Source organism: Xenopus laevis, chromosome 9_10S, assembly GCF_017654675.1.
Source record: "Xenopus laevis strain J_2021 chromosome 9_10S, Xenopus_laevis_v10.1, whole genome shotgun sequence".
Taxonomy (NCBI): Eukaryota; Metazoa; Chordata; class Amphibia; order Anura; family Pipidae; genus Xenopus; species Xenopus laevis.
The window spans coordinates 2628155-2650918 of NC_054388.1; the positions used below are offsets into that span (position 1 = coordinate 2628155).

Here is a 22764-nt window from a genome sequence, read left to right on the forward strand (position 1 = left end):
AAGATGGGTTTCATAAGCAACTGAAAAGTGCTGTGTCTTGGACTGTTCTTTGCAGCAATCTGCTTGTCTTGGTCACATAGTGTAGGAACATTCTGAGAAGGTGCCCCACTGGTGGAAGAGCATCTGCTGCCCTCTGGCATTGTCTTCAACAAAGGGCTGGAGAGATAACCATAGACTGGATGCCATATCAGTACCATGGCTTTAGCGACTCTAGAACTCTAAAAAAAATAGAGGCTCAAATTGAAACAGAGCTCCACTGTGGAAGAGAAGACTCCCATATTCCCTTAGCTGAAATGTCAGCAGAGCTGTCAAGAAATTAATGATTTCACTTCTGCTTTATAATCATTCTCTATGCCTTAATCATCCTCATATAATTACCTATGCAGGTGTCCGTGCTAATGAGTTCACTAAGTGAAGAGAAATCTCTCTTTAGAGCTCAGCAGTCACATAGTGATGGTACTGACGCTGTGGGCCTGCTCTTTCTTTTCTAATGTATAAATGTTACAGTGTATATAATATTTTATGGACTCCATGTCATGTTCCCTATGGAAAGACAATGGTATACTGGATATCTCCCCCTAGTTCTAAGCCAAGAACATACAAAGAGGGCCATCCCAGCAGCACCTCCAATTCTTCTTGAAGCCATCAATTGTGGGAAGACGAAGAGCAAACTTGTCAGGCAGTGACCAACAGAGCTTGAGTTGGAGAAGGTTGGCCCTGGGTGTAGAAGGAAGGCAGTCTAAATAGGAAAAAGGGACCCTTCAGTTTTGAACCTCAACTTCCAGTAAACCCAAAGACACCTACAGGTGTTTGTGGTTGTTGGAAGCCCAATAACAGCTGTAAAGCCACAGACTGGCCACCCTTATTAGGAACCCCATTGTTTCTATTAGCCCTCAAATACCCTTTCTGTTTGACCTTAAGCTGGCCCAGGAGAGCATGTGGCCTAAGAACAGGCTCCTGATTTTAGCTGGTGGGGCAGAATGTCAAGAAATGTGTTTGCCTGCAATGCATATCTAATTTTGCCAGTGGTAATACATTCAATAAAGGCCTTGGCCAACACATTCTATAAGCGTTATTGTCCCTTTCTTAGATCTACCCCTATTATACAAAAGGTAATCAAAATATTAATATTTATAGCAAATGGCAGTTTAGGCATGGTTGATACACAATTCCAATGTCATTAAAAACATAAAATAATAATAGAGACAGGACGTCCAGTATTTTTGATGCTATGTTCAGATGGGCCCCTTTAACACTGCCAACCAGAAATTAGAACCCTGAGTATAATATATGTACAAATAAAAAGCATAGGATACCCAAAAGCAGAAATAACTGCAGTGTGGCCATTAGGTCTATAAGCTGTATACTGGTAATATTAGGATGAGCCATTCAATTTTATTGTTGAACTGGGGGGGGCTAACTTGGGCCAAATTCAATGTTTTGCACAAGGACACTCCAAGGTCTTGTTCTGAAGCAATGATCCCCAACCAGTAGCTCGTGCTGGCCTCAAAGCAGGTGCTTATTTCTGAATTCCAGGCAAGTTTTGGTGGCATAAAACCCAAGTGCATTGCCAAAAAGAGTCTCCTATAGGCTGCCAGTCCACATAGGGGCTACCAAATAGCCAATCACAGGACTTATTTGGCACCCCAAGAACATTATTCATGCTAGTGTTGCTCCCCAACTCATGGGTTCAAAAGCTTGGGGATCCCTGTTCTAAAGCAATGAGAGGGGGGTTGGAGTGAACTCAGCATCCCTGATCTGTAATGTAAATTCAATTGAGACCTGGGGATTCAAAGTCGTCAAGGAGTTCCAAGGCCAACTGTACATTTCATAGAGAAGAACCGGAACCTTCATGGATCTGAATGGAAAATATGATTCGGTTCTTATTAATCTGAAACCCAGAGATATCTAAAGACTTTCCTAGTTAGTCCTATATTATAGAAACACCAACAAGACCAACATAACAGGAAGATTAAAGCTGACCTGGATCTGGACAGAAGCACCATAAGTTGATTAACAGGAAGCCCCAAATAGAAAGATTAAATGGAAGGAATTACACTTCATGTTAGTGTCGCGGCTTATCCTAAAGAAACCGAGAAACGGGCAGGGAGGTGAATGGGATGAGGCAGTTATTTTGTCCTGAACCCCGGTTGAATGTTATAAGGAAGAAGTCACCAGACTATACAGGCAAAGACGAGCGAAAGGCTCACAGTCACATCTCAAACAGTCCTGAAGGAATTTAGTGCTGGTATATTGAACATTATAAGGTTATCACACTGGGTATGAGCCACTCTCTTGCTGCTTAATCAGCCTCCTGTGTTATTCAGTAAATACCCATCTGTATTCCCAGTAAGATCTACATTAGACATAGAGTTTTTTTTAGAGGGAGCAGAGTCTAGATCCTCCCTGAGCCTCCCTCTGGGTCTTCATTTCTCAGCTTCAGACTGAAGTACCTCTTAAAGTTCATCAGCATCGCAGCAGAGATGACAGAAAACTGAGATTTTATTTCAAAGGCTAATTTTTAAACAAAAAGGGTTTTTGGTGAATGGAGCAGCACATATGTGGCACACTGCAGACAGTCGGCCGATCAGAAAAGCGTTGGTACCACTAAAGTCACCCCATTGCAATGTTTCTTTAGAATTAGTTATTATCCACAGTGCCCGTATAGTCTCAATCTCTGCCAAACTGACCTTTAATACTATGCGTCTGCCCAGCATGGGCACTCGGTTTTATGACTGTTGAAATCACGAAGGAATGAGCCACCTTTGTTCCCTGGGCAAATGTTTGCTAAGGCTGGAGATACACCGAGTGCTGCTGTGTGCGGTAACCAAGCTACCAGGCTAACAGGCCAGAACTCCCAAAGCAAACACTCCCTGACCTTTATAGGCGGCTGTCAGTATTTACTGAGCAAAACGCATTAAGGGCATCGCAACTGATTATTAATCTGATGGAAACACACCATTTAATGTTCTTTCTGAATGTAAACAATACTAGCAGGGATCTAAGGGCAGAGACACACGCTCAGATTCGGGGAGATTAATCACCCGGTGACAAATCTCCTCTTCTTTGGGGCAACTAATCTCTCTGAACTGCCTTCCCCTGCCTTCCCGGCTACAATTTAAATCGCCGGCGGGATGGCACTCGAAGCGTTTTGTTTTCCAAAGTTGCCCGAAGTTTCCTGGTGAAGCAACTTCGGGTGACTTCGGAAAATGAAACGTACCGATTGCCATCCTGCCGGCAATTACACTGTAGCCGGCAGGAGGCAGTTAGGGGAGATTAGTCGCCACGAAGAAGAGGAGATTTGTCGCCAAATCTCCCCAAATCTGACCGAATCTTGGACACAAACTTACTAATTCAAGGTTATGTATTACATTAACATCATCATTACAAGGGGAGGTGAGGGGGAGCGCAGTCTTTGGATGACTCAAGACTGGGGCAGAGGCCCATAAGGCGATGTGGGGACCCAGATAGGGTTGACACCTTTTCTGGAAAAAAATACTGGCCTTCCTATATATTTATCTTTTTTCCCCTATTATTAAAGTTGGGATGGACCCTCATTTTTACCGGCCAGATGGCAACTCTAGACCCAGCCCTCCCCCCCCATTCCATCCTGGTATTCAGACCCTACACCAATTAGCTGGTCCCACTTCTTTGTTCTCTGTGATATGAAATCCAACTATTTTCAATTTAACAATGTTTTACGTTAGAAAACAAAATGGTGTTCTCTAGAGCCACCTTTTGAAGAATCTGCACGTTTGTAGCCATTTTGCGCGCCCCTTTGCGTGTGACTTTGACCCATTCTCCCAGGCACATTTTTTCCAGGTTAGCCGGATGAAGTGCGCTTCTGTTTTCAAAGAAAAACGCAACGTTAATGGGCGTCTTGTTACAGAAGGTAAAACGGATGGGAAACTCTGGAATAGAAACTGTTTCACGCTGACTTTAGTGAAAAACAGGGCATGAAAGCTTTTATCGAAACAAAGATGGCTTCACAGAATATGAAAGGGGAACGATACTCCTGAAAACTACAAATAGAAACGCTGCCATTTTTAATTAATATGAAGTTCTGCGCTCTCACACAAACCAAGAGCGCACACACACACACTTGCTAGGTTGTTACCAGCCAATGAATGGGCAGAGATATGTCACTCTTCTTCCTGTTTTAGTTAGAACCTGTATGATTTCCTGTCAGGTGATCAGGAAGTGATACATAAACAAATGGTATTATTTGCTGCTTCAGAGACCCAGTGAAGGTCTAAATATATTAGGAAGGAATAATATGTCAAATCAGTGTACAAATCTCAATATTCAGTTACCCTAAATGATGTCTGCCCTGTCCACTTCCCTCCAACAGCACTTTAGTCACTCTGTTCTTCAAAACATCAAGCCTTTTGCCTATTACCCCCTCAGTCACCAAGGCCTCTTCCTTTGCCTGCCTGTCACCCGTAGGGTGTATTTGTTTTACTATAACTCTCTACACCCCTTATTTGGGTCCTTTCTTTTGGTAGTTCCTTGTTCATAGGGGCAGGAGATGCCTTACGGGGTATTCCTTGAGGTGGTATTCCTCAGATGGGGTATTGCTCAGGTGGAGTATTGCTTAGGTGGGGTATTCCTCAGGAGGGTATTGCTCAGGTGGAGTATTGCTTAGGTGGGGTATTCCTCAGGGGGATATACCGAAAGCAGATCCGGACTGAGAATTAAAATAGGCCCTGGCATTTCAGGTACACTGAGGCCCAATCAGCCCACACAGATGCCCAAACAGCCCCACCAGCCCACTAAATAGTCTTTCTATGGCACCTTATAGCAGCCCCTCTGGCATTTGCCAGAACCCACAGATTGCCAGTCCGGGCCTGACCGAAAGCTTGTGCCACATTTTCAGCTGCAATAAATGGATTAAAAGGCATTTGCCGGTAGCTGTGCTTCTTCCATACAAAGTTGCTGGATACCAATTGGCCTGGAAGCAGCCAGGGAAGTGAATTCACCCTAGAGAATCAAGTAAGTGATATGCGGAGAAGTTTTGTTCTCTTCTGACAACGGCACCACCTACTCACCACCACCACCAGGGGTGCTGTTCTCTCTGTGTAAAGTTCACGGGAAAGTGTCAGTGCCAATTCTTATTGCAATAATATATATTTCATATAAACGTGCCACCCATTTCCTCCACGCCATTACCTCATGTATTCCGGTATTTGAATAAGACCCCAGGGCCTTGTACCACACTGCAAAGCCAGTGATTAACAGCAGCAGATATTCACAGTGGAAGGACATGGGAATAACAAAAGCAGTAAGCTCTGTGGGGTGGCACAGAATACCCCAATCAGACATTACCACACACAGACACACAGACACACAAACAGAACACACAGAGCGAGGGAAGCACATGCAACACGCAGGGGGCGCAAAGTGAGTGATACTGACCTTAAAGCTCCAGTAGTTGGGTTGCTAACAAAATGGCAAAAGAAGAAAAACACCATTAAGTTTTTTTTTATTACATGTTGTTAAACGTTGCACTGTGCGAGTGTATGTCTTCCCTGGCACCCCCCCTGAAATGAAATGTCAGTTCTATGGACTCAGGATAGAGGGTCGTTTTCTCTGACAACTAAACGGGGCTCATTATTTGGATGAAGACAAACTCGTGGTTAAAAAAAGGAGTAGTCATAAAAAGTGTTAAATGCTATACCTGTTTTATGAGCAGGATTCATTTTACATGCGTTTTCTCCATAAATAAAGAAAAGGTTATAGAATTAATAATAATTATAATGCACTCGCATACACACAAGCTGCTGTTTTATAGTAGAAGTAGGTTAGGTGTCCCGAGGTTTGACGTGGCCTTATAAGAGTCTATTGATGGTACATAAGCTTTGTATGTTATAGTGTATATGCAAGCTTAATGCTTTCTTGTTTATGGAAGGAAAAGCAATAGGACAACTGGAGGCCCAAGGGCCAAAGCATTTTATTGCCCCAGTTTGCACAATGGCTCCTCTGCTAATCGGCAGACAGAGGATGTGTGATATCTTTGTACTATATTGTCAATTTAAGGGAAAATCGATGACATACAAACATCAATAATCCCAGGATGCTGTTATTTTCGGAACCAAGCACATTGGAGTCATTCATTATAAAGGGTTATTAGTGGAAGCTTTGAGTCATGGTTTCCCTTGATAAATGGCAGGTGTTCCATTATTTTTTGCAAACACTAGACTAGTTCTATAAATGGATTGCAGGTTGCAGGGAGTCTTGCTTCCATGTCAGACTTTATGCGTCTTTAAAGGGCCAGTAAACCCTTCCATTGCTATGCTCCAAATCAAGGTAGACCATCCCTTGGGTTTCTTAGGCTCTGCTCCTTATGGCTGCTCCCTAGCAATCCTGAAAACAATGGCGAGCAAAGGAAGATAATATTTTAAAATGATGTTAAAGTTCACTTTTATGTCTATTTTGTTCACTATAACAAAATAATGTGGATTGGCGAGGTCTTAGGCAAAAAGCTCCAATGCTTCCTTCAACCCTTTCACCCAGTTTCCATTGTAGGCCGTAACCGCAGTATAAATGCCATTGCCTTTGCTCTATTGCTTGCTTATCCAATCCCAAAACAGTTGTGCAGAGTAAACTCTGATATACAGAGACCTTGAATTAAATCAAGTCTTCGTAAATATGCAACTGGCACCCCACCCAGTCACTGCCTGTCTCCTTGCAATAAAGAACTCAAAATAATTCCAGCTGGATGAGCCCATTTCTCCCTTAGGGAACTCTATTAACCCGATGGCCAGCAGAACATGCTTTTATTATGGGGTTCACACACACTGTGTAGGCTACATAAGATATTTCAAAACTATAGTGGTTGAACTGGAACTCCCAGCTGCCCCTGTCTGCATATACATGCCTCCGCACCTATGTACAGGCAAAAATAATTCACAGTGTGCTGGTATAATGTGTTTTTTTATGCATTTCCCTATTTCTGCAGCCCAAGTTTTAATTAAAACATGTTTATGTATTTTCAGTGCATTCAAAAAGCAAAAAAGGCATTCTAAACACATGAATCCTGCGCCTCTGTGTATCAGCTCTGAGACCGGCTTTCCATTATTTATCATAAGACATGGCAGTCAGTTTAAACAGGCAGTTTGTGAGTCTATTCCATTGGCATCTCAGTGTATTCCCTCAGCACAGGCAGGTTTCTTTGCTAGTGCACAAACGGTTTGTATAATACAAAGGATTTGGGGGGATTTTCCCAAGGTCGCCCCTCAATGTCACTCTATCCTGGGTTACCTACGATCTCGTTGCTTCATTTAATACCAACCATCTTGGTAAACTGTGATTTTTTTTCCCCCTCCCTACCATTAATATGAATTTTTAATCTTTTTTTGTGCTGCGAGAGGCGCCTGCGGCATGTTAATGAGTGTGTGATTCATACGTGAGACCCAGCAGCACACGTTATTCTCTGTGTATCTCAACAATAAATCTACTACTCCCGGCCTCTCTCTGCTGGTGAACTAGGCATGCTGGGGGTTGTAGTTTTACCCCGTGTGGGTTGAAATTAAAATGAATTCACCAGCGCAAACAGCTGTCATGTACACTTCTATGGCTGGAGAACAAATTAAAATCCTTGCTGGGCATCGTGTGTCTGATCTCCCTTGGGGAACGGATTCCTGACAGCGCAGCCTTGGAATCATTGAAATGGATCAGGCCACTTACTCGTGGCCCAGGCCTGCTGCTAGCCTGACCCTTTTCTTACTCTATTGTCTGCCCCTGAATGGGGGTCTGGGCTGATAGAGTGAGGGGGAAAGGTAGGGCTGAGATATGGTTCCTCTCTAATCCATCCCTTTCTCTGTGTGGGTTTTATCTATTCCTGCAGCTGCCAGTGCCTCTTTCACATTTTCCTTGTCCTCTCACAGGCTTTTCAGATAAATACACTGCACTGATACTGTTAATGATTTATTTAACCATTAACCTACTGTATATACAATATATATATATATATATATATATACACACACAGGGATGGCTATTGGACACACATGGGTTGGGTAATAAAGGCACCCAGCGCTCACTGCTTGCCCCAATTCACATATTCACTATTTAGCCTGCGGCGTTTCATTCCCTTTTATGCATTAAATTCAGGGAGAGGCCACAATGGTAAAGACATTTCTTATTTCTGTTCCAGGGGCGTCTGGCCTGTTGCTGAAAATGTCATTTGGGAAGGTGCAGTATTTGCAGCGGAATTCTGCTTGCTTGAAGCGTGCTTCTGGTTCTCTTGATTGAGAACATAAACCCCACTACACAAAGACTAATGTCATCAAGGAACAATCAAGTTTTTTAAAGACTTCACTTTTGTCTGTAGCATTGGCAGGTGCAAGCTGCTCATATTGGCACAACCCTGTACTCAAGGAAAGTAAAAATCATTGTGGGGCACCTATTTATTGGGCTGACCCCGAACGCTTGGCCAGATCTCCTTTTTGCAGGGTATACTCCTATATTCCAAACAATGCCAATGGCCCTTTCAGTTGTTCGGGGAAGCAAACATGCTAAATATTGTACAATTTTTTTAATTTTTCACTGCATTTGCATTGATAAGATGCCAGACAGCTGTGCTGCACATGGTCCACAAATTAATCAGTGATTATCACTTTACTTGTCCTTTAGTGCCTCCCATAGTCAACACCTTAGGGGTCGTTTATCAACACTGAGCAAATTTGCCCATGGGCAGTAACCCATGGCAACCAATCAGGTTGCTGCATTTATTGTCCTACTTACACCTGGCTTCAAAAAATTAATCACTGATTGGTTGCTATAGGTGACGGACCATTGGCAAATTTGCCCAATGTTAATGTGTCCCCCAGTGCCCCATAGCGTATAAATTCTAAAGGACATTGAAGCCAGGGACACCCAAGGGGATGCCCTTGTGCTACCCACCTACAATCCTTTGAATGGAAATTGGAGCCTTATTTTTGCACTTATTTCCTATTTCTTTGTCAGCAGCTCAATAATAAGAATTAAACTCTTGTATATATTATTAAAGGACAATTGTTAGAATTTTATGAAGCCAAAGATGGTTGTGTAAAACAAAGCTGCCGCTACAGAAGTTTGAGTAGTGGACTAGGCCAGGGTCATTAGAGAAAGCCTTGGATTCTATCTGCTGCCTGGTTGCTGGGTTCACTGACCCTAGTAACTAGATAGTGTATTAAAATCAAGGGTGCAAAAAGGTAGAATAAAAACCACAACAAGAAGATAAATGGAGACCAGTTGCAAGGCTGCAGGGAAGCTACCATGGAAGTACAACAGTAACTACTCTAGGGGCTGCAATAAAACAAAATTTAGGATATTAGGGTTGCCACCTGGCCAGTATTTTACCGGCCTGGTCGGTAAAAAGATGGTTGATCCCAATGTTATTAATAGTGAAATATATAGGAAGGCCGGTATTTTCTTCTAGAAAAGGTGGCAACCCTAGGTGATGTTGAGGTGTAGCAAGATAAACTGTGTGGTTCTGAAATACAGGTATGGGAGCTGTTATCCAGAATGCTCGGGACCTGGGGTTTTCAGATAACGGATCTTTCCCTAATTTGGATCTTCATACCTCAAGTCTACTAGAAAATCATGTAAACATTAAATAACCACAATAAGCTGGTTTTGCTGCAAATAAGGATTATAGTTGGGATCAATTTCAAGCTACTGTTTTATTATCACAGAGAAAAAGGAAATCGTTTTTAAAAATTTGGATTAGTTGGATAAAATGGAGTCTATGGGAGACGGCCTTTCCGTAATTCTGGATAATGGATTTCCGGATAACAGATCCTATGCCTGTACAAGATTGTAAAGTGAGTGCTGAAGTGCACAACCCTACCCTATGCCACCTGACAGTCAGCAAAATGTCTACCTCGGACCTTCTGAGATGGGTCAACAAGTGTATGCGGGGGTGAGGGAAGCTTACCGATGATGGATTATCTAGGCACACGGGCACGGCATTCTCCTGTGTATCCCTATACATCAAGGCATCAGGGTTGCATGAAGTCCCTGCAAGCAGGAGAGGTGAGGCGCCTTGGAGCAACTGGAGAGAGAAGGGAGACAGGGAGAGGATGAAAACAGAGGACTGAAAATGCCTAACATCAACATACCAATTTTCTGAAGAAAAGGATTGAAAGAGAATACAGCCGGATTCAGAGATTGAATGATTATGTGAAACAGGTCTAATTATTTCGGAGACGTTTATGCAGGCATCTTTTCATCAGCGTGGTGGCTCCCTGTGCTATTACCGAACACCTCTACTGCTCTCTTGTTTCTTCAGCGTCTACTTTGATTAAATTATGCTCCTTATTTACACCTCAACAAAAATACACCGACAGCCCTTCTGTTACAAAATTCTACACGAACCTTATGACAGACAGGTCCTTCATAGCACTAGATAGTCAATTCACTAGGTCATGGTCATTTATTAGATCATAGTATTATATCTTGAGGAGATAACATCAACTTGTATACTAAACTAATGTCGAATTTGGGGTTCTCCCGACATTGCTGTGCCAGGGAACCATCTGCAACCGTAACCCTGGAGGTGAAATTTCTCAGCCCGTTTGTATATTGAGGCTATTACGAGATTACAGTCCCTTGAGGTTGTTCCTATTACAGCATTAAAACCAATGTTGTTTTGGGTAGCAAAACCCATTAGATATTTAGAGATTAAATTAGAAAATGGAATGCTAGATTCCCAAGCTGTTACTTTGAATGGTTACATGCAATAGATTTGATTTTTTTGTTCTCCCCCATGATGTATTCGCACACAGTGTATTGCCGTCACACAAACCCAGTTGTGCCCTCACTCCCAATCAGAAAAAAAAGAAGACTGCGGTAATTGCCAGCATATTAATTATCCTCAAACTGTGATGCCGGCAGCATCTTTGCTCAGCTACATCCCTGCTGGAAGACGAGCTACAATTCTCAGTCTTGTGTCCAACTGTCACCTTCACTTTGTCAAAACCTTGTCTGCCCGCCAACCCTTTCCACCAACCATTGTTGAAATCTGGCCAGGCGCTTAAGGAATGACACATATTTGTTTTTCAAATAAATTTTGGTGTTGCTATATTGCGGAGATACAGGGGAAGCAGTGGTGAGAATCCGAATCCATGACAGAAGATGACGGTGGTGCATTAATACAGTCAACCACACTAGCATTAGTCATCTATAATGGTCTGTGTAGATACTACCATCACGGGGGGAATGGAGTATAAAATAAAAACAGCTTTAACATACAGTGAGCGAGAAAACCCAAAATGATGCATTAAACCTACAAGACGTATGGCAGCAAGTCGACTGGAAACATCAAAATCAATAGAAGGTTGTCTCTAGACTTCAAGAGGATTGAATACAAGTGGCGGACACTCAAAGAGGAGAATAATGAACATTTAGAGAAGTTTAGCCTGGTTGGACTGTTATATATATTCATATACAATTTTAAGATTTCCAATGGAAAGTCTTCTACTGTTACTGTCCTCCCTGGAGACACTTTCCCCTACCCAAGACTACCCTTAAAGGGATTCTGTCACAATTTTTATTTGTAGTTTTTATTTCTAAATGACACAGTTACATTGCAAATAATTCACTCTACCATATAAAATGTCATTCCTGAACCAGCAAGTGTACTTTTTAAATTTATAATATTAATGTGTAGGCAGCCATCTTAGGTCATTTTGCCTGGACAAGTGCTTTCAGAAAGAGGAGAATCTTCACCAGGGGTCCCAAACCTTTTTTACCCGTGAGCCACATTCATGTAAAAAAGAATTGAGGAGCAACTCAAGCATGAAAAATCCTTGGGGGTTCCAACTAAGGGCTGTAATTAGGCATTTGAAGGCATCTATGTGGATTGTTAGCCTACAGGAGGCTCTTTTTGACACTACACCTGTTTTGTATGCAACCAAAAGGTTCATCGAAGCCTAGAATTAAAAAAAAAGGACCTACTTTGAGGTCAATGGGAGCAACATACAAGGAGTTGGTGAGTAACTTGTTGCTCGTGAGCCATTGATTGGGGATCACTGATCTACACTCGCAGCTTAGGCAGTGATGTCATCGTTGTATAGTGAAGTTTCGCCAAAGGAAGAGGAGAGTCCATGTGATACAGAACAAAATTTAGAATGTTATGCCTGGGACAATTAACTTGCAACCCTCCAACATGTTGCCAGCATCCCCCAGCAAACATCAGCTGCCAAGGGGGTGTCAACTAGAGCAGGAGTGCCCATACTTTACTAATGTGAGGTCTACTTGATGTTGATCTACTTCCATAACAACACTGTTATCATTCTGTTCCTTGGGAAATATTAAACATTGATTTATGAGAATTTATATTGCTATATTTAACAAACAACTATTTCTTATGTAACATTAACGTAATAAATATCTGAATGAAAAGCATGAAACAGGAGGGGGATTTAGACAGCTGTTGACGGTGTCTTGAGATCTACTGATCACCAAATAAAGGTCTCCTGGTAGATCCCAATCTACAGATCTACTGATCCCCAACTAAAGGTCTACTGGTACATCCCAATCTACAGATCTGCTGATCACCAGCTAAAGGTCTCCTGGTAGATCCCAATCTACAGATCTGCTGATCACCAGCTAAAGGTCTCCTGGTAGATCCCAATCTACAGATCTGCTGATCACCAGCTAAAGGTCTCCTGGTAGATCCCAATCTACAGATCTGCTGATCACCAGCTAAATGTCTCCTGGTGTCTCCTGGTAGATACCAATCTACAGATCTACTGATCACCAACTAAAGCTCTATTGGTAGATCGCAATCTAGGGATCTACTGATCACCAGCTAAAGGTCTCCAGGTAGACCCCGATCTATATTTTGGGCACCCCTAACCCAGAGAAGAGCGATGCCCTGACACACCCCTCTGACCACACTTACCTGAGACAGGTGTGCGACTGCCCGAGGCGGCTATAATCCATCAAAGCCTCAGCAGGGGTTCGTTAACCGGCTCACGATTCCTGCCGGCATGATGATGACGAGGGCTGGGGAAGAAGAGGAGTGGGATTCCCTGCACCCTCCTGACAGGGATGGAATACGCTCCCCGGGTGGTGGTTCTGCAGCTCTGGGCACCGTCCGGCTCCACCATTCCGCCTGGAACAATTGTGACCTTTGCAATGTGAGTTAGATGATTGCTCCTCTCCTTAAAAGGATGTGGTTGCTGTGGAAACAGGACTCCACCTGTCTCCCTGCACTTTGCAGCGCCGTAGCAATGGGGAAGACATGACGAGGGAAACGTTTTTTTTTTCCAGGGAGAAGAAGGGGCTCCAGGCGGGGGGAGCCCCGGTGCTACACACGTCCGACACCTCTAACTGGCTGATGGGAGGGAGCAGTCCATGAATGCAGCAGATCTAGGGGGGTCCTGCAGGGAGGATGGAGGGATGTGCCGCAAGCTGAGAAACGACTCCCGCTATGAATGTCCCCCCTACCTGCATGCTACAGATAAGCCCGGATCCCTCCTGAGGATAAATGAGGAGGAGAGATGTTATCCCTGAGCTGTTTGTCCTGCTGTATCTGAGCGCAACTGCCGCCTCTCACAGCTTAACCCCTTCACTGCTGCACAGAGACATACAGGGGTGTAACTAGATATTACTGGGCCCCACAGCAAATTATTTTTCAGGCTCCCAAAATGTCTGACCTTTTTTTTTTTTTTACAGGTTTCCTTTTTATTGAGTTTCAACAAAACGGGGTACAGAAAGAAAAAAGGGGGGAGGGAATAAAGTCAAAGAAAGAAGGTACAATAACATCACATCATCAGTAGCACAAGAACAATTATACAGTTAGACTGCAGTACAGAGTCTGACCTGTTTTTCCAATATTTATTGTAATTCTATACGAATTAGGGCCCCTACACCGCCGGGCCCCCCTCCCCTCTGCATCCTCTGCACTTCACTATGGAAAGGTTGAAAGTCATTTTTACCCAACACTAGATAAACAACAACATGGCTTTCTAAATGAAGGACAAGTGACTGGTTCTAGGGAACTACAGCTCCCAGCATCCCCTCACAGCCACTGGGAAATGAAGAGCAGCCAAAGCTGGAGATCCCAAGGCAGTGGTGGAACTAGATGTTACTGGGCCCCACAGCAAATTCATTTTAGGGCCCCAAACATATCCAGAGGTTGTCCTGTTCTCCCAATAGATATTGAAATTGTTCATTATTTGGGCCTCATGGGGCCCCTATACCTCCTGAGCCCAGCTGCAGGGTCTGCTTCCTCTGTAGTTACGACAGTGACAACATATGGGCACTAGTGATGTGCAGATGGGGTAAAACCCAACCCGAACATGCCCTCCGTTGACGGCGTTGACCCACGCCTGCCTGAGCCTGACTTCCGGGTTCCTTTTATAGACCCGCCCGCACATGATGTCACAAAAGGGGCGGCGGCAATGAAAGCAGAAGCCAGAAGTTGGAAGCCGGCAGAGTAAGGTGGCTGGCGGGGAAGCAGGAAGAAGAGCTTGAGCCCGACCCACCCGCCACCCGCATATGAGGGTGCGAGGTCAGCCCCGCAGGTATCGGGTAAACCTGCGGGTCCCACAAGTAGGGTTGCCACCTGTCCGGTTTTGACCCGGACAGCCCGGTATTTTGAGGGGCTGCCCGGGTCTATAATTCCTGCCAGTTTTCCAAATAAGGAAAACCGGGCGGGTCTCCCTTGATTGACACGGCGATCGGCCAATCGCTGATCGCCGCGTCATAGCCCCGGTCTCAGCCAGACATAAAGGCGGCAACCCTACCCACAAGTGTCGGGCCTGCCCGCACATTCTATACTAATAAGGTATGCACCGAATCCACTATTTTGAATTTGGCCGAACCCCCGAATCCTTCGCGAAAGATTCAGCCAAATACAGAACCCAATCCTAATGAGCATATGCAAATTAGGGGTGGGAAGGGAAAACATTTTTTACTTCCTTGTTTTGTGACAAAAAGTCACGCGATTTCCCTCCCTATCATTAATTTGTATATGTAAATAAGGATTCGGCCGGGCAGAAGGATTAGGCCGAATCCGAATCATGGTGAAAAAGGCCGAATCCTTGGCGAATCCCGAACCCAGTCAGTGCATCCCTAATACGAATCCTATATCACTATTGCCAGGGGCGTAACTACACAGGAAGCAGACCCTGCGGCTGCAGGGGGGCCCAGGAGTTATAGGGGCCCCATGAGTCCCTAATTCATATACAGGTTCAATAAATATTAGTAAAACAGGTACAACCTCTAAACATTTTGGGGACCTGAAAAATAATTTGCTGTGGAGCCCAGTAATATCTAATTACACCACTGACTAATGGCATTATGTTTGGAGGCTGCTGCTCATGGAGGCTGCGTGTTTCCAACCTGTTTGTCCAACATAAAGGCCGTGACGTCGCCTGCAGACAGGTTAAGTATTTCAGTAGGGAAGGGGGGCGAAGAATTATTAACAACCTGGAAAAAGCGAAAATCTGTCAGCGTTAAATAGTAATGGCGGATATTCCCATGCATGGAACCTGCCCCTGATAAAACCTCCTTTGGGGACGGGAGGCTGATGCAACGGGACTACTCTCTGGGGAAGGTATTTCTTATCCCAATCAAAACAAACCAGGAAAAATAAAAATACACCCGGGGAACGAGTGAACTTTCTCTTTGTGCCATGGGTAATATTCATTAAGGAACGATGGGTAAAGAGGTCACTCTCCCATGTGTCGGTTATTACAGCGGCTCCATCAACAAACAGGCAAATAAATAGGGACTATGGCCGATAATCTCTACCGACGGGCCCGTGGAAGGCACCAGCAATCCCTCTAAATAAACCTGAATAGATCACAAGTATGGAAAACAGGGGGACTCTGCCTAATAGTCATGGTATATTTATTCTAGTTGGCTGCTCTGATGAGAGATAGAAATGCAGATAAATAATAATTATTCACAGGCTGGAACATATTTCAAAGCCACCCCCCAAAAAAAAGGAGATGATTGACTTATTTGGGAGTGAATGTAACTCCTACCCTCCCTAGTAGGTTTTATAGGTTAAAGCTTCACCAGAGGTCATATTCAGGCTGCCCAACAAGAACAATGGAGTTCCAGCTGAGTGTCAGCTCCAAGGTCAATAGAGAGTGGCAGGTTCTAATTGTGCAATCAGACTCATGTAACCCAGGGTTAGAGCCAGCGATGGGGCACAGATTTTGTGGGAGCCTAGGGTCTTGAGAATTTGCCTGACATGTTGGGGGTTCACTTGTTTGTTTTCCCTTTATTCAACTTCTCCAGCCTCAGTTTATTGATGCAAAGAATGACTTTCCCTTTGTTGTTGCACCACCTGCTGGAAATGACACGCACTTCTTCTATTGGCTGGAAATAACTGTATGATCCCATCGTTTCATGCAAATAAGGGACATCAGCTTCCAAGCTCGTTTCCCTCCATAGACACAGTGGTGACTTCACACATACAAATAATCTAGGAGCTGTGACATCACACATACATCACATGTACAAATTATCTAGGAGCTGTGACATCACACATACAAATTATCTAGGAGCTGTGACATCACACGTACAAATAATCTAGGATCTGTGACATCACACGTACAAATAATCTAGGAGATGTGACAGCACATAAACAAATAATCTAGGATCTGTGACATCACACTTACAAATAATCTAGGAGCTATGACATCACACTTACAGATAATCAGAGCTGTGACATCACATGAACAAATAATTTAGGAACGGTGACATCACGCGTGCAAATAATCTAGGAGATGTGACATCAACCATATAAATAATCAGAGCTGTGACATCACACATACAAATAATATAGGAGCTGTGACATCACACGTACAAATAATCTCGGAGCTGTGACATCAACCATATAAATAATCAGAGCTGTGACATCACACGTACAAATAATCTATGAGCTGTGACATCACACAGACAATAGAACGTTATTCATTTTAATTTCATGATTAGAAAACCATGGTATTATATTTATATTACTGGGGATTGCTTAAAGGGGGGATTCTTCTACATTGTTTCAGGAGTCAGAAGCAGCAGTGCAGAGAATGTATACAGCCAGATAGATAATGCTTCGTTATCAATTCCATTTCAGATCGGACTTGAAGCAGTCTGAGAACCATGGAGGGCTTTATATGTTTGCTACTGGTTATCCTAAATGCTTTGGGTAAATTATTAATAATATTATAATAATAATAAGGGTTTGGACAGGAAAACATTGGACTAAAATACATGAAAAGCAAAATTCTAGTAGATTTGCAGCCTGAATCTGAATCCACTGGATGTGGTTTAAATTGGTGTCATAATATTCTCCGTTGCCATAGAAACACACACAAATAATGTTAAAATGATATATTTGTTGACAAAGGGTTTATTCTTAAATGATCAAGTGGTATTTAATTACAACCAATCAACAGACCTTTCCCCACCAGGCAGGTTCATTTGCATCGTACAGTGAGACTAAGCACCTTGTGTGGATCAGGGGACTGTTGTGGTTCTGGTTAAGTCCAATACAAGCCGGTGCCGAGCTGATCTCAGCCCACAGAACATGAGAGAGAGAGAAGTTGGCACAGCCATTCAGTGAAGGGAACATTTGGCTTGTCCCAGGCAGAGCTGTTGAGATGCCAAATTAAAGGATAATTATCAACAAAATCTCGTTTTAAAGACAGACATGGATGGGACTGCAGATTAGTCAAGCGGAGAAGAGACTTAGAATTCAACAGGCAGGAGAGACAGGAATGAAAAAATAACATATGGCGCCTTGTCTAACTCATTGCTTTCTCTTTATTTGCGACTCTGAGGCAACTCACAGGGAACCTGGGGACATGTATAAGAAGAACATGTATTTACAGGTATCCAGCTGAATTGTTGGGGTATACATCAGTACCGGGCCTAAGGTTAAGTCCCAACACCCCCAGCTCCTCGGCTCGACTTGACCCACCCCTTCCCCACGACCTGGATGCGACTTGTGAACGTTTCCCCCCTCCAGCAAGAGACGAGAGTGCTCCAGACTTACAGACGGCAGGATTTAAATCAACCACAGCTTTCAATTGTGCCAATATCAAATGGTTTTAAATAGGTAACACTGCTAAACCGCAGTGCTGGACTGTGCAGCCACTAAGTAACATTATAGTTCAACAATGCATGCACAGGGAGTGCCCAAGACTTAAGAGGTTATTTATTATTAAAATTCGAATGTATCTCATTTATTTCTGAAATATACCAAATCCGCACGGGTTATTTCCCCTTATTTATCAATACGTTTTTCTGAAAATTTCCTGTGCGGGAAAAAACTCATAGAAATCGTGAAAAATTCGGATCATACCAATATTTTGGATTTAGTAACATACATAGTAAGTTAGGTTGAAAAAAGTTCAACCTTAAGTCTATATATAACCTGCCTAACTGCCAGTTGATCCAGAGGAAGGCGAAAACCCCATTTGAAGCCTCTCCAATTTGCCTCAGTGGGGGAAAAAATTCCTTCCTGACTCCACAATGGACCAGTCCCTGGATCAACTTGTACTATGAGCTATCTTCAATAATCCTGTATTGCCTCACTTGCTAAAAAGCCATCCAACCCCGAATTTTTTGCTTGAAAACCACAAAATCTACGGATTATTGCATAAAACTCAGCGCAGATCAGGACATCTTCGGGACTTCCCCCACTGACTTATATACAACCTCGGCAGGTCTGTGATGCCGGATTTTCAGATTCAGACTTTTCCCATCCACGGGGTGTAATAAATCAACAAAAATTCTAGGGTTTTTTTTCACTAAAAATTCGTATTTTATTGTCAAAAAAATTTTGGCATTCGGACTTTAATAAATAACCCCCTTAGTGTTAGCATAACATACCTCCCAGGGTCCATATGCCCTCCTCCTCCTCCTGCTCAAGTAAATCCAATCACTGGGGGTATCTAACTGTTGGCACCCCAAGTAAAAAGGCTTTCCTTCTCCTTGAAAGCATCGTGCTCTAATCAAAGAAAGACCCCTTATTGGGTCCTGAGCATTCCAGATAATAGATCCCATAGATCAGTGATCCCCAACCAGTGACTCATGAGCAATATGTTGCTCTCCAACCCTTTGGATGTTGCTTCCAGTGGCCTCAACGCAGGTGCTTGTTTTTGAATTTCTGGTTTAGGGGTAAGTTTTGGTGCATTAATACCAGGTTTATGGCCAAACAGAGCCTCCTGTAGCTGTCAGTCCACAAAGGGACTACCAATAGCCAATCACAGCCCCAGGAACTTTTTTTATGTTTGTTTTGCTCCCCAACTCATTTCAATGTGGCTCACAGGTAGAAAAAGATTGGGGATCCCTGCCATAGATCATACCTTTAAACAGTACAGTTAATACACTATGAGTTTATGTCTCTTGAGTTTGATACGACAATAAATGTGCTTTGATAACCTTCTAGATTTGCCAAACCAAATAAATCCGTTTGTTATTCTCAAAAGCAATTACCTTGACTAAGGAACGTCCCCTGCACTTGACAAGCGCAGAGGAAGGGAAGGTTTCCCGGCTAAACATCCCAAAAAAACACAGAATGCCGCCGGTGCTTGCTTTTTAGGTTCTGGCTAATATTTCTCCATGCACGGGTGCTTGCTGGAATTATCTGATTAACATTGACACACACATAATTACATAGAGAAACACAGAGAACAGGTAGAAATCCCAGAAGGAAGTCGGAGTGGGTGATGCTAAAAAGCGAAACAATACGCAGAAATACTTTAAAAATACAGATTATTTCTAATGTGGCCATTGTACAGTAACAACTGGGTGCAGGTAGAATTTTGTGGTTGATCCCTGGAAGCATTACAAGGTTTCATAGAGGCATTTCAGCATAAGGCACCAGTCAACTTGGTCTTGGCCTGCTCGGCCCCCCATGGTCTTACCCATACGGACATGCATGGAACCTTCATTATCATTTGCCTAAAACCAAATACAAGAGAAGATGAGGTTTCAGTGGACCACCTTCATGACCATCGGCCAACCCCTTAGGGTTCTTCCTGAATTGTGGACAAGATATGGCACAATGGAATTCTGGGTTCGGTAGAAAAGGTAACTGATAGGCAGTAGAAGCTATTGCTGGATTTGGGAGCAGTTCAGGCTCCATTATAATGGTTTAAGGACGATTGGTTCTGAGGCATTGCTGCTGGGAGACTGCTAAGCACAGAAACCTATAATAGAACAATATAAATGGGCAATGTTAGATGGTGTAGAGACCCCAATACACTGTCCAACCTGGACCTTAAGAGCCCATGGTCTTATTTATGGTGGGAAAAGCCATATATATTCCATTAGCCCTTAACAGGCTGGAACAACGCTGGCCTATAAACCCTATAATATTATGGTGATTTCATAGAGATTTATGGTGCATTTCACGACCAATTGATTTTAATCCAAGGGGGGGGGGTATTGCCCTATAATGCAGATTTATTTGGCCTCCTTTCATCAGGTTGGGTCTCTTCTGACACACAGCTCAGGCCTGATACCCTCTTTAGCTTCAAATGATTGTGCTATAGAATATGTCCCATGGGATTTTGCCGGGATTTTGAAGAATCTGGGACTGGGCTGAATCTGTCATTGGAGTTTGACGTGTGTCTGCGGCACGAGGTGCAGTTAATCCAGAAACCTCCTGAAATGGCTCCTCAAATCATTGTGTCTGACATGGCAGTGAGAGGTGGGAGGTTGCTATGAATAAAAATGGCCAGGATTCAGCCGTATCATTTCACATATTGCCATGCATGCTGGATGGAAAGTGTAACTCCTTCCCTGCCGGAGTATCAGCCACTGCCAGTTCCTCAGCGCTGACTGTCAGTACTGAATACTTATTCAATTGCAGTCGCTTACATTCATCACTGCATTATGTGTGCATGCTTATATCTCTCTCTCTACACTATCTATCCATTGCTCCCAAACACTATTCCCATATTATAAAGGAAAATATAGCAATCCTACAATATATCTATAGTTACTAAAGCATGGAGCATCCTAAGGGCACATTTTGGTTTCAAACGGCACAACTTTGGGCGACTATTGAAAACGCATCGCATTAGCGCAGGCGACTTTTCATCGTAGCCTCTGGGGAAAACGCTGAGGCAGTTGGGGGAGATAGTCGCTCAAAAGACGAAGCGATTAGTCACCAGGTGACAAAATCTCTCCGAATCTCCTCGTGTGGACTAGCCCTAAATAACAAATCCTGACGAGGTGATGTTTACCGCAGAGGTAATTCAAAAATAAAAATTTGTATTTCAGTGTTTTTCTTTCTAATGGCAAGAGGGGCCCACTAATTGTTTCCTTTCAGCAAAAGCCATTATTTTTGATTGCAGGGTTATTTAAATCTCACACTGGACAGATTTACATAGATATTTGTTTTTCCTTTGAAAGCAATGAAGTAAGTTAACAAGATCTAGTACATTTTATAGAAAAACACAGAGTTCGTTTTGTTACCCCTCCCGCTAGTAGCAATTTTCTATGCTGGAGAAAGAGAAATGTGTTGCCATATGGCTTGGCCGTAGCATAGAGTAAGGAAACACTCAACTTTAAAGGGGTTTCAGATGAGCCATACAATCAAAGTCCCCCCATGTGCTGACAATGTATAGCATTAAATACATATGTTTTGTCTTCAGTTCCCAAACTGTGGGGCTGCCCCCCTAGGAGGAGCTTGGAGCAATGGCAGAGGGGGGCTCAGACTCAATCTGTACGTTATCTTTATGGGAAGATTTGTGCAGAATGCCAATTTGCTCTCCTAGTAGGGTTGCCATCTTTCATGGAGAGGCAGTGGGGGAGCAGGTGACATTGAGAGAGGAACAATGACATCAAAGGGTTGGTCAGTGACATCAGGCAACCAGACAACCTATGTTATCCTAACCTAACCTATATTATATCCAAGTAATGGCCACATATGCTCCTCTACTGACCCAGTCTTCACTCATTTCCTCTTCCCACACTCTTTACCTCTTGTTTCAGCTGTATTTCGGTGTGTTACCTGTATGCAACAGCCTCCCTAGTGTCCTCTATTATGTGAATCTGGCTGCTCTAAACCCCCTGGTTATGCCACAATGTTGGGGGCAAAGGACGTATACATAGAATGCATGCTTTCTGGATAACGGGTTTCTGGATAATGGATCCCATGACTGTATTTGAAACCTATTAAAACATTTTGGGGGCAGGCCTAGAGATTAGCATGGGCTGCACTGTGCAAACCCAGGAATGGGAATCATGTCTACTGCTACATATTCTACTGCTGCCGGTCAATGTCCAAGAGGACATTGGTTGATCCACCAAGTATCATCTGGGATGAGACACATTTTCCAGACTGTTCCTACAAATTAAAGCCCATGTCCTGACCTGGTCTCGAATCCTCTCCTGCTGACCTCGGATCACTAAAGCATGTTGGGGATACTTGTTCTTGAGGTGGTCCATGAAGGCGTCCCTCTTCATCTCCATCTCAGACTTCTGCAGCTCAGTGAGCGCCTCCAGGCTTTGTGCCGCAATCACGGTATGCCGGCGCTCCGAGGTGTGCACCAGGCCGACGTTAGAGAAGCGCCGTGTCCCATTCCCAAGGGTTCGGTATTCCCTGGGGTATTCAGCATCATCTGCAGATATCATGTGGGTCCCAGACCTGCTGGAATCTGCTAAAGAAGAGACAAGGCAGGAAGAAAGGAACATTAGATCTCAGGACAAAGTCATAGAATGTCCATACAATTAAGTGTTCCAGTGGAGGTGGTTTGTTAAAATTTAATGAAAATTCCAGCGGAATAAGATAATCTGATGGTA

At 43.5% G+C, this 22764-nt stretch overlaps 1 protein-coding gene across 12 annotated transcripts in view; it reads right to left on the bottom strand.

Moving 5' to 3' along the window:
- The window catches only part of LOC108702512 (SRC kinase signaling inhibitor 1), an 84937-nt gene that overhangs the window by 31788 nt on the left and 30385 nt on the right, over positions 1 to 22764 (bottom strand). For 9 of the 12 annotated variants that reach the window (XM_041577985.1, XM_041577984.1, XM_041577980.1 and 6 more), the window contains exons 2-4: positions 22336 to 22622; positions 9920 to 10036; positions 5416 to 5439 (exon numbers count right to left, since the gene is read on the bottom strand). In XM_041577985.1, the coding sequence (XP_041433919.1) occupies positions 5416 to 5439; positions 9920 to 10036; positions 22336 to 22596 (402 nt within the window). In that variant the 5' untranslated portion in view covers positions 22597 to 22622. Of the gene's footprint in view, positions 1 to 5415; positions 5440 to 9919; positions 10037 to 12889; positions 13454 to 22335; positions 22623 to 22764 lie in introns of those variants that run through there. The other 3 variants (XM_041577981.1, XM_018238016.2, XM_041577986.1) reach the window with 2 other exon arrangements.